The sequence below is a fragment of the Nanorana parkeri genome, unplaced genomic scaffold (genome assembly GCF_000935625.1).
Source record: "Nanorana parkeri isolate BGI_ZX_2015 unplaced genomic scaffold, ASM93562v1 scaffold2, whole genome shotgun sequence".
NCBI classification, from domain to species: domain Eukaryota; kingdom Metazoa; phylum Chordata; class Amphibia; order Anura; family Dicroglossidae; genus Nanorana; species Nanorana parkeri.
In genome coordinates, this window is record NW_017306270.1 from 3,430,732 (window position 1) to 3,446,565 (window position 15,834).

At 42.7% G+C, this 15,834-nt stretch overlaps 1 protein-coding gene across 1 annotated transcript in view; it reads left to right on the plus strand.

The window, feature by feature from the left end:
* EDRF1 (erythroid differentiation regulatory factor 1) overlaps nt 1-15,834 on the plus strand; it is a 56,466-nt gene that overhangs the window by 31,156 nt on the left and 9,476 nt on the right. Inside the window, exons 18-22 of the mRNA XM_018558902.1 lie at nt 1,626-1,852; nt 3,599-3,757; nt 5,012-5,161; nt 8,640-8,793; nt 13,445-13,569. Coding sequence (XP_018414404.1) covers nt 1,626-1,852; nt 3,599-3,757; nt 5,012-5,161; nt 8,640-8,793; nt 13,445-13,569 — 815 coding nt within the window. The remainder of the gene's footprint in view (nt 1-1,625; nt 1,853-3,598; nt 3,758-5,011; nt 5,162-8,639; nt 8,794-13,444; nt 13,570-15,834) is intronic.

The window sequence follows — 15,834 nt, forward strand, 5'->3', positions numbered from 1 at the left end:
GAAGCAGCATTTGAATATTTGTTGTTTTGGGAAATCATAACTTGCTACAGATTGAAATGGAAAGCTAATTTTAATAAAATTTCTTTAGCAGATGGCTTATAGCAGTTATTAATGTTAATTAAATTTTTATTAGTGAAGGTTGAGTTTATTTTAAAAGGTTGTTCTGCCTTCATCAAAAGGGTTAGGGTTTGCACTGCGGGAGGAGAGAGCTGTGAGTGTGCCCGGCGTCTCTCCTCCCACACCGCTCAGCCGCCTATCACAGTTCGGCAGAGCTGTGTGTGGGGGCGGAGAAAGCCCGCGCTGTCACAGGAGGCTGAGCTCTCCTCCCCGCACCACTCGCTCAGCCTCCTGTGACATTGAGGACTCTGTGTCCTCATAACTTTTTATATTTTAAAAGGGAAATATCAGGGGTCTGTTTTAGATCCCCAATATTTCCCTGGAGCCCCTAAAAGTAAAGTAAAAACTAATATTTAATAAAAAAATTAATTGATAAATAAACATAAATATGAACAAAATTGAAAGGTTTATCAAAAAATTTAAATAAAAACATTTTCGGTTTCGGCCTGACAATTTTTATTTTGGTTTTGTTTCGGTTTTTACATTTCTATTTCGACGCACCCCTACAATTTGCAGGTGGTTTGGAGTAAGAAAATGGCTAAGGGACCTAACTAAAGCAGAGTCGTGCAGCTCTCTGCTGGACATTGCAATATTACTCTACACTGTAAACTGCATTTCACATCCCATTTATAAGATGTAGGTCACGGCGTGGAGTCCGTGGTGTCTGTTTTCCTACAGAATGATGCACAGAGAAATCTATGACTTGACCCATGATTAGACGCACATTTGCAAATCACGCCGCTGTGCTTTAGGCTCTATTCACACCTATATTTTAGGTCTAATTTAGGGATTCCTGCATTATGAACTTGCTATTACTTGCATTTACAAGTGGCAGCTGTCACCCGTTGAAGTTAATGACCGGGTGACAGCTGCTGCATTTGAACACCGGCACATGTCATTTATTCCCGGATGCATGATCGATGTGTCCAGGGATAGTGATTGAGTCTTAACCGCATGTAATCTTATAGCATATGATTACCTGCGGTGTGGCTGCATTCAAATGCAGCGGCTTTCACCCGTTCATTAATTGCATGGGTGACAGCTGCCACCTGTAAACAGCAGATTAGGGATCTTGCTGCAGGAAATCACAAGTTTATGACGCAAGAATCCTTTATCACACCTAAAATATAGGTGTGAATAGAGCCTAAAGCACAGCGGCGTGATTTACAAATGTGCCCCTAATCATGGGACCCGTCGTAGCATTCTCTCTGCAGTGTTCTGCAGTAATACCCTAAGACACCACAAACTCCACGCCATGACCTGCATCTTATGAATGGGATGCAAAAGGCAATATAGAATGTAGAGTAAAATTGCAATGTCCAGCAGAGAGCTGTACGACTCTTTGCTTTAGTTAGGTCCCTTAGCCATTTTGTGATTCTGAACCACCTGCACATTCTAGTTCATAATTTGGATTCCTTATACAATTGCGATTTTTAGACCTATAATGGGTATAAATAAACACAGTTATTTATTCACATTAATAGTTTTGCTTGTTTGACGCCATCTAGGAGGTAAGAGCGTTTCCAATGCAGAGCAGGACTTGTGGAAGAAGAGCTACTCCAGCTTTGAGAAAGGAATTGCCAACTTTGAATCCATCCAGGACACCACAAACATGGCTCTCTTACTGTGCAACCTGGGGCGACTGATGAGGATATGTGCCCAGGCACACTGCGGCAGTGCAAATGATGTGAGAAGAGGGGAGTTCTCTCCAGATGAAGCTCTCTATTACAATAAGGTGAGGACAGTGTCAATCATTACACTGATGCTTCGTGCATGTATTGTTTTTGTACTTGGAAACATATATGGACATTTCTCAGTGTGGTGAGCTACTGGGTCTTATTTACATAATGTGGGACTGAAGAGCAGTACTGGGCAGAGCTCGTAGAAGCTTCTCATCCATGTTGGAGGTCTGAATGCTGCTTCTCCTAAAATATAAAATCCAATACAGTAGGAGACTATACAGGCCCTACTGACAGCTGCTGACCAGTAAATGGTAGGAATGGGAAAATATTGTTCATTGGCTAAACTGGTCATATTTTGGGGGCATAGTTTTAACAGTACTTCATTCTTTTAATCAGACATTATAAAGAGAACCAAGTTTTGTTTTTTTGTTTTGTAAAAAGTTTGCGCCACAAGATATATTTAGTTATCCCACCACATATTTGCATATATGGAATACATAGTAAGGAAATCTTCCTCATTTATAACGCATTTCATTGCTATTCATGGAATCCCTACCTTTCTAAGCCATACAAAACGTTATAACTATACAATGGAGTGCTTTCCAAACTACAGGAACCCCTATTTTAATATGTTTTATAATGTATTTTCCTATCAGTGTTTTTCTTTTCCTACTACAACATCATGGGACCTAAATACCTGTTCGCCATAATGGCAAATATGGCAGCTGCTCTGATCTGGTTTTTTTACTAGCAAAAAGAGAAAGGTGCACATGGACAAGGCAAATATACAAAACAATACCAAAGGGGTCCCCAGCACACTTTCAACCTAGCCAGCAAAAAAAAACAAAAAACTGTTTACCTACTCAGGTTAAAAGCAGATGTTGTAGTTGCATACATTTGCAAATACATGCTGAAGCCACGTTTTCCATGTCAAAACCCCTCTGAGAAGTGTGGTCTCCGACAACTGTGAGTTTTCCAAATGTGGGATTTTGCATAGCAGTGCATCGGGCCTCTGGTGTGTACCTTTTTGAGGATGGGGCTGACTCAAGGGAAGCCTGTTCTGTCTGTGCATGTCCCGCAGTTTAGAAAATCAGCCAGTTTAGAGTTAGGGACTACACTTGCCACTTATTAGAGGTGCTTTTATGTAGCAGTGCGGCTTCAACATGTATCATGTATTTGCATATGTATTGTTCACCATAACAAATGGTGTACACTGAGATTATGGGCACTTGTGACCATCAATTTTTTATTTTTTTTTAGATGTTATAAACATGTGTTTCACATTACTACATAGAATGCACACATGGCAAGAAGGTAAAATAAACAAATCTTTATGACCTGAATTTGCAAAGTTGATTGCCGATTTCATATTTAATTTGGTGGCACATTATTCTGCAAAGTGGAACTTGAGTGTAGGAAAATAAATTTGCTGGCAGGACGGCTTTTATTGCAGAAGAGAATTCTGTATGTTTCTTTTACTATAAAAGAATCTTGCCTTCCCATTTGAGTGGTGCTAAAGCTTGTAGTACAAGCTTGGCATTCCTTGGGACTTGGGTGCATTAATTTGGTACGCATCCCGGGCACCCAATCAAATGGCTTAAGACACCACATCCATGTGAAGATGTCAGCCGTTGAGAAGGAGCTTGTGGACATTGCAGCGCTGTACATGAGGTACGTGAAGCAGAGTTTTGTTTAATGTAACCCTGTGACAAATGAGCAATTCAGACTGTACATCCTGCTGCACAGAACCTTCTTTATTCTTTTTGTTAGTTAATGGTGCCTAATCTGTCTGTTTACAGGCTATTGATTACTATCAAAGAGCATTGAAGTCTCTGAATAAAAGAGAGGCTCACCAGGCTGTGTGGGACTCGGTTTATTGGGAGCTGTCCACAACTTATTTTACGATGGCCACTCTGCTGCAGGACTATGCTCCCATCTCCAGGAAAGCACAGGAGCAGGTATGTGCACTTGTAGACCGCTCACAGTGTACAGTATGTCTGTGTGAGACCCGCTGCTCTCCTCGTGTGATCATACGGTGTGTCTCAGCATGCAGTGCTCAGAGCTGATCTCTGAGTCATATAAGAGGGAACATACAGGACTTCATGAGGGAAATCAGAGGAAAATAAATTTGTATAGGGCTCGCAGTGTGAATGAAGTCAACATGGGTTGTGTTAATGCTTTCTTTACCTTCCTGGACCTATTTCTATTAATGTCTGTCCATGTTTCCATGGTTGATTCAAATAACACTCCTAGGTTACATAAATAAAGGGGAACTGTAATGGGTTTGGTCCTGTTTTTAGTTTATTTTAAAGGGTTATTTTTTCTTTTTGTTTTACAAATGCACCTTAAATACGTGACAAAGTTTTATTTATCTAGAAAGGGAACGTTATGACACAAATTGCTCCGGTAGATCTAGAATCTAGATCTATCGGAGCAATTTGTGTCATAACGTTCCCTTTCTAGATATATAGAGCCCTTTGTCATGCAATTTATGTCATGACTATCTAGGGATCGTGAAAGCTTCATGCATGAACAGATTTCCTCTTCTAATACATTTTTTCATTATTTTGGACTAAGGCTCTAGATTTGACATCTGCAATAATATAATTGATCCCTGTGATCTTCTGCACAATAGGGGATTGGTGTATTTTGTATTTAATTAAAAACTCCATATTTCTTAGAACTTTACAGCACCCAATAAATATGCTTGCATCGGAACAATACACTACAATAATGGCAAATACAATGTGTGAGCTTCCTACTTGGCTCCGCTGACGGTGTATTGAGAAGGGGAGTGTGGCACAGACACCAAAAAAATTGGGAAAGGAAAGATCAGCCATATATAATTTTAATCTTTATCAAGCATATATAACATTTATATTCATTTAATATCCCTGTATGGTTCTGTCCTATACTGTATAGCAGGGGTAGCCAAACTTTGGCCCTCTAAAGGTGGTGAAGCTACAAATCCCCTCAGTCATTACAAGACTCTGAGAGCATGACTTTTGGAGGCTGTTGCATGATGGAGTTTGTAGTCTACCCAGCTGGAGGGCCTGAGTTTGGCTACCCCGGCTGATATAGTATTGATGCAGGTGGACAAATGCATGGACTGAACTGCCTCCGTACACGAAATGGAATGTAGTGACAAGTGATTTTTGTTGTCCATTCATAATTATGAAGATGTAGTCTTTATTGTGCTGTGTTGTGTACAGATTGAAAGAGAAGTGACAGAAGCCATGATGAAGTCCCTGAAATACTGTGATGTGGAAACTGCATCCGCTCGACAGCCTTTATGTCAGTACCGTGCCGCAACCATCCATCACAGGCTGGCCTCCATGTATCACAGCTGTCTGAGGAATCAGGTACATGTCTTCTATAAAGATGTTCTTCACATGATTACATGTAGAGAGCTTTAAAGCTGAACTCCGGGATAAGTAATCTATATATCCAAGAGCCATGTGTATTCTTCCTTGAGTCTTGGCGTGCTTTGTGTATTTCTTCCAGATCTGTGCAGTAATCTAGTGTGAAACTTTGCCTCCGTGCAGGATCTTCCTGTAATAAAGACCTGTCACTGCTGCGCTCTCTCCTTGTGCAGAGTGATGGGTCTTGTCCCCGCCAGTACAGTCCTTTTCAGGGTAATATCTGGCCATGCAAAGGCATTTAGTGCACACGTGGATTTAAATTGGCTATTTAGAAATGCACAATTATTTCTCTCCCGTTCATTGAAGGACACAGGTAACAGATCGTAGATCCTGAATGGTAGGGTAATATCGCCACCTGCAGGAGAAGGACGCTAGGCACAAAACTAAAGACCAATTACAGCCTAGGGGCGGCCCCTGCCGGTGGCCAAACCCCCCACCTGCTGACAAGTCTCCAGTTTTTTGCCTAGCGTCAGGAGTAAGGAGCTAAAAAATTTTCTCTGGAGAATTTGTGCCTAGCGTCCTTCTCCTGCAGGTGGCGATATTACCATTCAGGATCTACGATCTGTTGTCTGTGTCCTTCAATGAACGGAGAGAAAAGGATTTTACGGTGAGTACAAAAATCCTATTTTTTTTGTAGATTTCTTTTTGGATAAAGCAGGGAACAGTTAAATCCTATATGGCATTTATTTCTGTCTGTGACCAGATTGGGTAGATGGTCTCTTCCTTCCCGTTCCTGTGACATACAAAAAGCGTGCGGGTGTCATCCGAACAGGAAAGCACAGGCAGCAATAACAACATTGTCAAAAGTTCTAGCCTTTTATGTCTATCACATTTGGGAGAGATTTCCCATCACTGCCTGTCCTGAAAGGAAATAAAGAGGACACAGATGACAAAAAAAGTGGCAGAGATTCTAACGCTTAATCTGCTCCATCCAAAATATAATAACGTTTTAGCTTCACTACTACTAATGGTACTTTCCTGGCTTTGATGACGAATCACTAGCTTGTACATAGTGGTCACCATATTTGCTTATTACATATGTAGGGCCAATCTCCTACTTAGCAGTGCAGCCCTTTCTTTTACCTTTCTCCTAGTACAATGCTATGGATCAGGTATAACATATACCATCATGCATACATAAAAAATGACTGTCAAAGAAATTGATTGAAAGATAAGTAAGCACTTCATCAGTAGTGTTGGTTTATGCAGTTTAATGGACAGGTCAGGTTCACTGGAACGGTATAGAACAAATAGTGCACAGCATCATGTGACCTCTTCAATAAAACTTTATTGTATAATCGTATATATTGCACTCACAATGGATCTTTGCAACACAGCATATCAAATAAAATCCATCCAAGGTGAGACTTGCTCTATGTTGTAAATGTGGGAAATACTCTGCTGTTAATCCCGCTAGGCAACACCTTGTCACTGCCCACAAGCATGCATCCTGGCTGACACATTTTAAGGGCAAACGCTCTTCATTAGTGCTACGTGACCCAACATATCTATTTCCTTTATATAGCCCTATCCTTAATTAAAGGAGAACTCTGGGGTTAAGGATTTTCCCCATAGTTCTCCTTAGGGTAACGGGAGGACACAAACTAGCGTCCTCCCGTCACCCTAAGCTCAGTATACCGCGAGCTACTGCTCGCGGTATACTGAGACGCTGAAGCGGATCCCGACAATTATGTCTGGATCCGCCCTGCTGCATAAGTGACAGCTAGCTCTGCCTATCAAGAGGCAGAGCCAGCTGTACCCTCACACGTCCGATCTGCCAGTCGGCGCTGGCGGATCGGAGCAGGGAGGAGGGAATCCAGCCCCTCCCCTGTCACGGCAGAGAGCCATGACAGGATCGAGAGGTGAGCGAACGCCGGTATGTGTTCGCTCACCTCCCAATCTACTAAGCCGACCTGTGGCAGTCTTATTGTCACAGGTTGGCTAGAACTATGAAGTGAGTGAAAAGTACTCGCCTCATAGTTCTCCTTTAAGGACACAGCATATAAAATTGCTTTTTCCCCCTCATGTTTTAAGGTAAACTATGCTATAGTTTGTGGGTGGACTCGCCAACAGAGCATACCATTAAGGGCCTATTCACACCAGTTGCGTTAGGGCTGTTTTTTCCACGCAGCCCCAATGCAAGTCAAGGCAATTTGCCTGGCCACGGACGGACACCATCAACACCACCGCATGGTGGGGTGCACTGAGGAAAAAAAAAGTACGGTATGCAGTACTTTTTTTTTTTTTTTTCCCTCTTCAGCTCAGCGGGATACGACGTGGAACAAGTGCCTCGCACACCACTGTGCCCATAGAATTGAATGGTTGTAACCAAAAAAAATTGTGGGCACCCCTGTACTAGAGCATAGCTTACTATATCGTGGACAGTTTAGGGGAGGGGCTTAGCTTACAAGGCAACATAATCCAGGCCCTTAGTGACTTGGGAGTCTATTCATAAAGTTTTCACAGAGCGAACACCTCCTGTGAACGAGTTTCACAGCACATTATTGTCACTAGGAATTTCCTATGCTCCTTGACTCCATCTAGAGGTCATAATGCTCTGCAAACATCATTCGCAGAGTTGTTCGCTCTGCAAACATTTTAGAAATAGACCTCGTACGCTAGTCTGTGACAGCGGGACACACAGAAGAGTCTGTTTTCACTAATAGTAGAAAAAGAGTCTGTTTTTCACTAATAGGTTGTCAGGTTGTATGTAGTATATGATTCAGATGATTTATATCATTTGTATATGAATTTGCAGCCTTGGGATAATTTCCTCTCCTGTTTGCAGTATTTTGTAGCATTCTTCTAATCTGTACAACAGTGGATCTACAAGAAAGAAAGTTGCTGTGGTTTGAATGAGGGATCTCTTATGCCCGGTTCACACCTGGGCGTTTTGTAGCGCGTTCCTACGCTCTGCAAAACGCTCAAACACCAAAATCCCATTTTTTCCTATGGGTATTGTTCACACCTGGGCGTATAACAGGCCGTATGAACGCGCTACAAAACGCCCTACGCCCAAAGAAGTACAGGAGCTTCTTTGTGGCGTATTTGCCGCGCGTATCCATTGGGATACAGCCAGGTAGCCCTCGGAAATGCGCGTTTGTCTACCGCGAATCGTGGTTGAAACGCGCGACAAACGTGCATATTTGATACGCCTAGGTGTGAACCCAGCCTAACTGTCTCCACAAGGGCATGCACATGATGCATCTTTCCTGTCATCTGATCTGAGGATCTGACAGTTTATAGCTCATCTAATAGAAAATAACAATCATCTTTTAACCCCTTTTCATCAAATCTTCTGTACCACAGAGCCAACCCGGCAACTAGATGAAAGTTTAGCTGGGCATAGTATGTCTCCTCTTTGTACATTGTGTTGTGTATTAGACAACTTGTATCACAGTATTTGCTCTTTCTACAGGTGGGAGATGAGCACTTGAGGAAGCAGCACCGCGTTCTAGCTGATCTCCACTATAGCAAAGCAGTGAAGCTTTTCCAGGTGCTGAAGGACGCTCCATGCGAGCTTCTCAGAGTGCAGCTCGAGAGAGTGGCCTTTGCAGAGTTCCAGATGTCCAGTAAGTTCTCCATTATTATGTTTTATAGCAGGGATAGGGAAACTCCGGCCCCTCCAGCTGTGGTGAAAATACAAATCCCATCATGTATCTGCCTCTGACTGTGGCTGTCAGTCTTGGAACGCCTAATGGGATTTGTAGTTGCACCAAGCTGGAGGGCCGGAGTTTGCCTAACCCTGTTTTATAGTATTGTCAAGGTATAGAGGGCCCTAAGTAAGGCTGGCTTTGCATGCTTGTGCTGGATCACTGTAGCAGAGGCCTCATGGCTTCAATGTTCGTCAGTAGTACCTCCATCTCAAGCATTAGAAGATGTTTATTATTTGTTTGTCATTATGATCTGAATAAATAATTTTCCTGTACCTGGTGTTTAGAACACATAATATTGGCAGATGAAGTTGTATGCAAATCTTTACATTTGCTGTAAAAGATCTCGTCCCCTCCAGTCCCTCCTTACTGGCTAGTGAGCTTTCCCATCGTATTAAAGGACCAATAGTTAAGCTCATCCATGGCCAAGTCCCCTCCAGCCTCTGTGTTCTTGGTGTGATGAGGTCAGGGTGGGCCCAAGCTCTGCTTTTGCAGCTTATAAACTTATCTTTGGATCTAATGATCATGTTGCGCATTTCACTAAAATAACATCTGCTGATCTATTTTTTTCTTATTCAAATTGCCTATTGACAGTAGCAGTGTACGGGTGTTTTTTGCATGGAAGCCTGTGTTGGATAGAAATGGATGAAAACAAAACTGAAATTTGCTTTTATATTGTCTTGTTTTCTTAAAAACAATGCAAGTAAAATACACATATTTTCCAATGCAGAGGTGTACATGCACCCTAGAGGTTTGCTCCATTTATTAGGAGGATGTGGAAATGACCCCTTCATTTTATTAAACGATAGGTATTGGGAGAGTAAAATGTCACATGCCAACGCTATAGCTGGGGAGCTGAGCGATCATGAACCTCTGATCACTCGGCTCTCGATCTCTTCTCCCTGCAGAGAGCAGTACTGTCAGTCACCAATCCCCTCCTCTCTCTGTTCCTTCAACGCTCATTGGAGAGACCGACGGGAGGGGGGCGGTTACACCTGGCCATGGCTCTACAGAGGTAGAGCCAGCTGTCAATCAGGCACTAGGGTGGATCCCCACTATTGTCTTGATCTTTCCTGGCTGCAGCACAGCAAATGGTGGGCAGTAGCCTGCTAGATGTTGACTTTAGGTCACAGCAGTACATTGGTAAATGTACTCCTTTGCCCCAACTGAGGACTTAAGCCAAAAAAAAAAGGTTTGGCTTTAGTTCTCTTTTTTTTTTTAAGCGGAGGAAAGTTGAGCTCCAAATAATAACATAATATGTCTTTTATGCTGTTATGCACACTCAGGAGCTGGCTAACAGTATGAGGCAAGGCAGTTGACAGGACAGCAACTGTTAGGACTCAAGGGATCTTTCAAATCGGGGGTGTAAGTGCAGATCATGGGAACCCCATAGCAAAATTTGAAATGGGCCCCATGGCAAACCCTTAAAATCTAAATCAAGGACGGGTCGCAGGAGAGTTGTCTGCATAGTCTATTCCTGTACATCTGATATCAACTCTTCTTGATTGGAAATGCCATAAGCGGTGCAGGGTCAACAGCAACTTTAGCAATCCTTCATGGGGCCCCCTTCCACCCCCAGACGGCTGCTATGGCTATTGTTACGCCGCTGTTTCAAATCATATACTTGTCTTCATAGTCAACCTTGTATAAAGTGACAATAAACCTGCACAATAATTAGACATTTTTGAATGTTCACATTCTGGTAACAGTCTAATCACGATTGCTTTCTTTTATTGCCCCAGTTGGGTACTTTTTTTCTATTGGTGTATGTAATATTACACCTCTTTAACCACATACTAGGACCAGCATTATATACTAGAAAATCATTCTTCAGTCCTGGGTCCCCTGCAGAAGGATAAATCAGTATTGGTACAACAGCCACTGCAGGAATAATTGATATTCAGGCTCAGTTCATGAACAGGATATGATCTGTACTGAACAGCGAGACTCCATGAGCTATACATTGTGTACGTGAATAGTCCTATTTGCCCGTACTGCGACATTCTGACGGATTGTTCCCAGGTTAGTACAATCCCTTCTGCAGCTTTCACTTAGCTCAGCTAACACAATGCAAATAGCGTGTGCAGCGGGTGCCCTGCCAGAGGGTATTATAGGAACAGATGTACAGACAGCATGTGTGGTACATACAAACAAAGATGCTCATTATGATAAAAAGCGCCTCACATGAGTGACTCCTATCCCATCTATTATAGAGCCGCAGGCTAAAATTACCCCAAATCTGCAAATCCGATTTAATTCAACTGAAAAATTGCTGTGCTGAGAAAGTAGAAGGATTTTCTGCCCGACCTTGTTCACACGTGCCGCTGCCAAACCGTGTCAGTAGCACAGAGCCATGTAAATCCGCTGAATTGGTGACATTTCCTCATTTCAGACTGGGCTGCGAGCACCGACGCTATACTAAGTGGCTGGACAAACACTTGGAAAAGGCTGGAGGCTTAAGCCAGCGGTACAGAGTTTGTTAGAACAACAAGGAGGTGTATTCATCCAACATTTAATCTGCTTTATATCTGATATATTTGATGCATTTGCCATGCTTTGGCTAGAACCTTTCTCCCTCCGTCATCTCATTAAAGTGCATCTAAACCCACGAACAAAAATCTCATATATTGCAGCTTTCAATTTTATTTCCACCTTTGCAGCCAAATTGGGATAACACCTACTTTATATCTGTGACATGTTCTCATTCAGAGCATAACTTGCAAGGGTGCTTTCCATAATTAACCCTGTCTGTGCTGTGCTGGCAGATCTCATTATCAGTTCCGATATTGGGGGGTAAGTATCGCAGCATTTGGGCCAGTACGATACTCGCCCAAATACTCTGTATCGGCACTGATACCAATACTAGTACCGGTGCATCCCTAATAAAATAAAAAAAAAAACACACCTTAAAACAGTCAAAGTGACACTAAACTCACAAGTTAAATCTAAAAAATGTATTCGAGTACCTTAAAGGAGAACTATGGGGTAAGTTATTTTCCCCATAGGTCTCCTAAGGTTCACGGGAGGACACAAACTAGCGTCCTCCCGTGACACAAAGCTCAGTATATAGCGAGCTACAGCTCGTGGTATACTGAGACCGCCGCAGCCGGGACGGATCCCGACATTACTGTGGAGATCCACCCAGCTGCGTGATTGACAGCGGGCTCTGCCTATCTAGAGGCAGAGCCAGCTGACCCCGCTCCCTCTCCCGTCCGTGAGTGACAGTCACGGCTTTCTGCAGGGGCATGATCGAGAAGTGAGTGAGCGACGGTATGTGTCCGCTCACTTCCCGATCTATTGAGCCGACGTGTGACAGTTTCATTCTCACAGGTTGGCTCGAACTATGAGGTTGAGTGAAAATCACTCACCTCATAGTTCTCCTTTTAACTATTAACAAATATGTATCTCATTTGTGTATCACTTGGCTGAAGGTCCTCAAATCATCTCTGAATTGTGTGCTGACACTGTCCTTCCTTCTGGAGGGGGGGCTACTTTTGTTCCCCATGGTCCCTATGGGTGTTGTAAAAGTAGTCACCGCTCCAAGCTCGTTCCCGGGATGGACTACAATCTCAAAGCAAACAAGTAAACTAACCGTGAGATTGCAGTCCATCATGGGAATGAGATTGGCGACTGACAGATTTACAGACGGGGAAGAACTTGGGTTTCATTCACACTTGCTCTCCTGCATGTAGATTATCTTCATGCACGAGAAATGATCTGGGAAATATAAACAAAGTGTATTCTTCCCAGACCACTTTTTTACTCAAGCGTTAAAGCAGACTCTTTAGCAAAGTTTGTACAAGTAACGCTGCGTTTAGGGTCTTTAATCGCATTCTGGATGCAAAGAATTCTATTTTGTCTAAATGCAGCCCAACTTGAATGGCTGTAAAGGCAAGTACTAAATGATACCTCCTGAAAAATCATTACCTGCATTGATATGCATTTAGAAACATGCTCTGAACACTTAGAAATGCAGGTTTGGCCTAAGGATGTGTGTCGCCATTGTAGTAATGTCCATCTGAGCAGACAGGAGGTGTTCTAATGCTCTGAATAAGGTTATCCTCCTTTATTCTGTATATAGCTGTACAGTAGGGGTGGGTGTATCACCAGAATGTGTATATTCCTTTTAGATTGTAAGCCCTCACGGGCAGGACACTCCTTACCATCTTGTCTTGAATTGTATTGTGACTAATGTCTTCCTTATATTGTAAAGCGCTGTGCAAACTATTGGCGCTATATAAATCCTGTATAATAATAATAATAATAATTTACCATTCATGTTGATAGATGTTTGAGTTTCCTTTTTGTATGTAGCCATTAGGCTGGGGTTTTCTTTTCAAATTGTTGTTAAAAAAAGGGTTACGTCTCCTACCTTGAAGCCCATTAACAAATAGACATGCATGCTTATGCTGTTTTTTTTTAACAATAGTACAGGACTGTCCATGTCCCTTATACACGGTGTGTGGCTCCTGCTTACTGCAAAGAGGCCATATCAGGTCTCTGTACTGCCTCATATACTCCGTTAGATTGGCATCAGTTGACTTTACTGCATGTGTTATCTTGATTCCAGGCCAGAACAGCACTGCGGGTAAAGTGAAGAGCCTGTGTGGAGCTCTGGAGATTATGATGAATACGCAATGTGCTTTTGTCGTTCTTCAGAAAGAGCTGGAGTGTGAAAGCGATCAGGTAAGAGAAGTTTGCCAGGCTGTGAGTGTGGACACAGGCCCGAAATGTGCTGACACAGGGCTCTCTGTTTACATCCCATTAGGACTCACGTGACCGTCTGAACGGGCAACCTTTACAGTAGTTAGTAGCAATACCTGTGCCATGTTTTCAGGGCTCCTCACATCACATCACACTTTGTTCTCTGCTGTGAGAAAGCCAGCAGGCTTGTCTGTCCAAATAGCCATCTGCCAGAGCTCTGTATAAACAGAGATGCCTCTTCCCAGCCTGCTAATCCAGGTGGTAGTTTACATGATTAATACCTTTTAGATTGGCTAGCCTTGCTTTCTGATGTATCTCTGCCTACTGCAGGCAAGATATTGTATATATCGGGTAGTTCTGTGGTCATGTTGTATATAAAAGTTATGTGCTTCCTGAAGATCTCTGAGCCTACATTAATGTTGCCTTGAGGGCTTGTTCACACCAAATGCAGACCAGATCTGCATGAGTCTCTGCACACGCAGTGCAGTGTGTTATACTGCGTTTTTTCCCGCATTTTTGACGCGTTCCGGGCTGGTTTTGGTTTAAAAAAATATATATATTTTTTTTGTTTAGAATGGGCTTTCAGTGCGTTCCAGGGCGTTTGCATGCATTTTTTATGCGTTTGTGTGCATTTCAGAGCAGGTAAAATAGGGCTTGCTGCAGTTTTTTTACATGCTTTTGGAACTGAACTCTGCGGTGTGAACTAGAGCCCAAAATACCATTGGAATACATTGGACGCAGTTTTGATCCGGTCTGTAACTGCTCTGCTCCTGGAACGCGCTTGGTGTGAACAAGGCCTAAAGAATATGTAAAGCCAATCAAAAAGTGCCAAAGCCAACCAAAAAATATCATATATGCTTTACCAGGTTCAATGTAATTTCCTGAAAAAAGTGTTTGCTTTTAAAAAAAAAAATTGTAACGTTAAAAAGCTTTCCTTAAAATAATATCGGACGATCCTGCCATGTAGGTCCTTGTTCATACACTTCCTGTTATAGGGTGACCATGCTCTGTCCCCATCTTCAAACTGCTCACCAGCATTGTCACCCTGTCCCAGGGGCTTCCAATGAAGACTGCAAGCAACTGTTTCAAACACATAATGCAGGTATGGTCCACTGTTGTCACCATTAGAGATGAGTTCAGGTTCAGAATGAACCTGGTCCAAACCTGAGCTCCTCCAAACCCGGAAGGAAATGCCTTCTGCTGCCCAATCGGCTACAGCCGGGTAGTTCCCCACCCAGAGCTGCATGTAAGCAAAGGGGTGGGATGTTGTCCAGATGGCTATATTTGGTCAATGACATTGCCCTAATATGGCTGTGTGTCAAGCCTCCCGCCCCTTTGTTTACATTTGGCCAGAGGGGCCCTTGTTCCTGCCGGGTTCAGGCGAGCTCCAGTTCAGACCTGTACATAAGCTTATTCCTATTCAACAGATGCAGTTATATGATAAAGACCCAAACAGCGTGCCTGATTTCCTTATTACAGGGACAACCCTGTTGATTTTGTGGCTCTTTTCAAGGGCAGTTTTGTGTAAAGTTTTGCAGAACACGTTCAGGGTGTCTGCGCTTCAGCTGCATTTACCGGTTGCTGGCTGGTGCTCTACACTTGATCAGCGTTTCATCAGTCTCTGCTGTGTCTCAGCCTAATTGTCACTTCCCTCCCTGCCGCTGGGAGCGAATCCATGAATTTCATTCTGCATCTCCATTGCTGTGACTTCCTCATCAGTAAATATTATGGCTTGTGCATGCCGGAGCAGATGTACAGCCACACGCTTTTAGAATAATAAAACAAAGAAGACATCCAGCAGGCCAGCTTTTGATGAATCCAAAGTATTTTATATATGTCTGCCAAATGCAGAACTGAGGGCTTCATAAGGACCTGTAGCTTCTGAAATATAGTTTAGTTGCATTTACATACAATGTGTAATCTGTAAATGGGAGTCTGAAGGGCATCATTTTCAGCCTGCATTTACAAAACATTTAGCAAGCACCTTTCCTAAACTGCTACATCACCTTTCAGCTCCAATGTGGGATGGTTGCACCCATTGAAATAGGAATGCTGGGTATAGCGAGGCTTGAAGCTTTTACAAAGCCTGTTTAAAAGCTTAATTAACCCTACATAAGTAGAGTTGCATCAAACACTCCAGGATGAAGCTGAAGGGTGCTTTAAGAGCCTAAAGACACTTGTTTAAAGCTTGTGAAAGAGAACGTGAACAGTTTTTCATATATAGGTTTTTTTTTAAAAAAAAAAAAAAAATTTTTA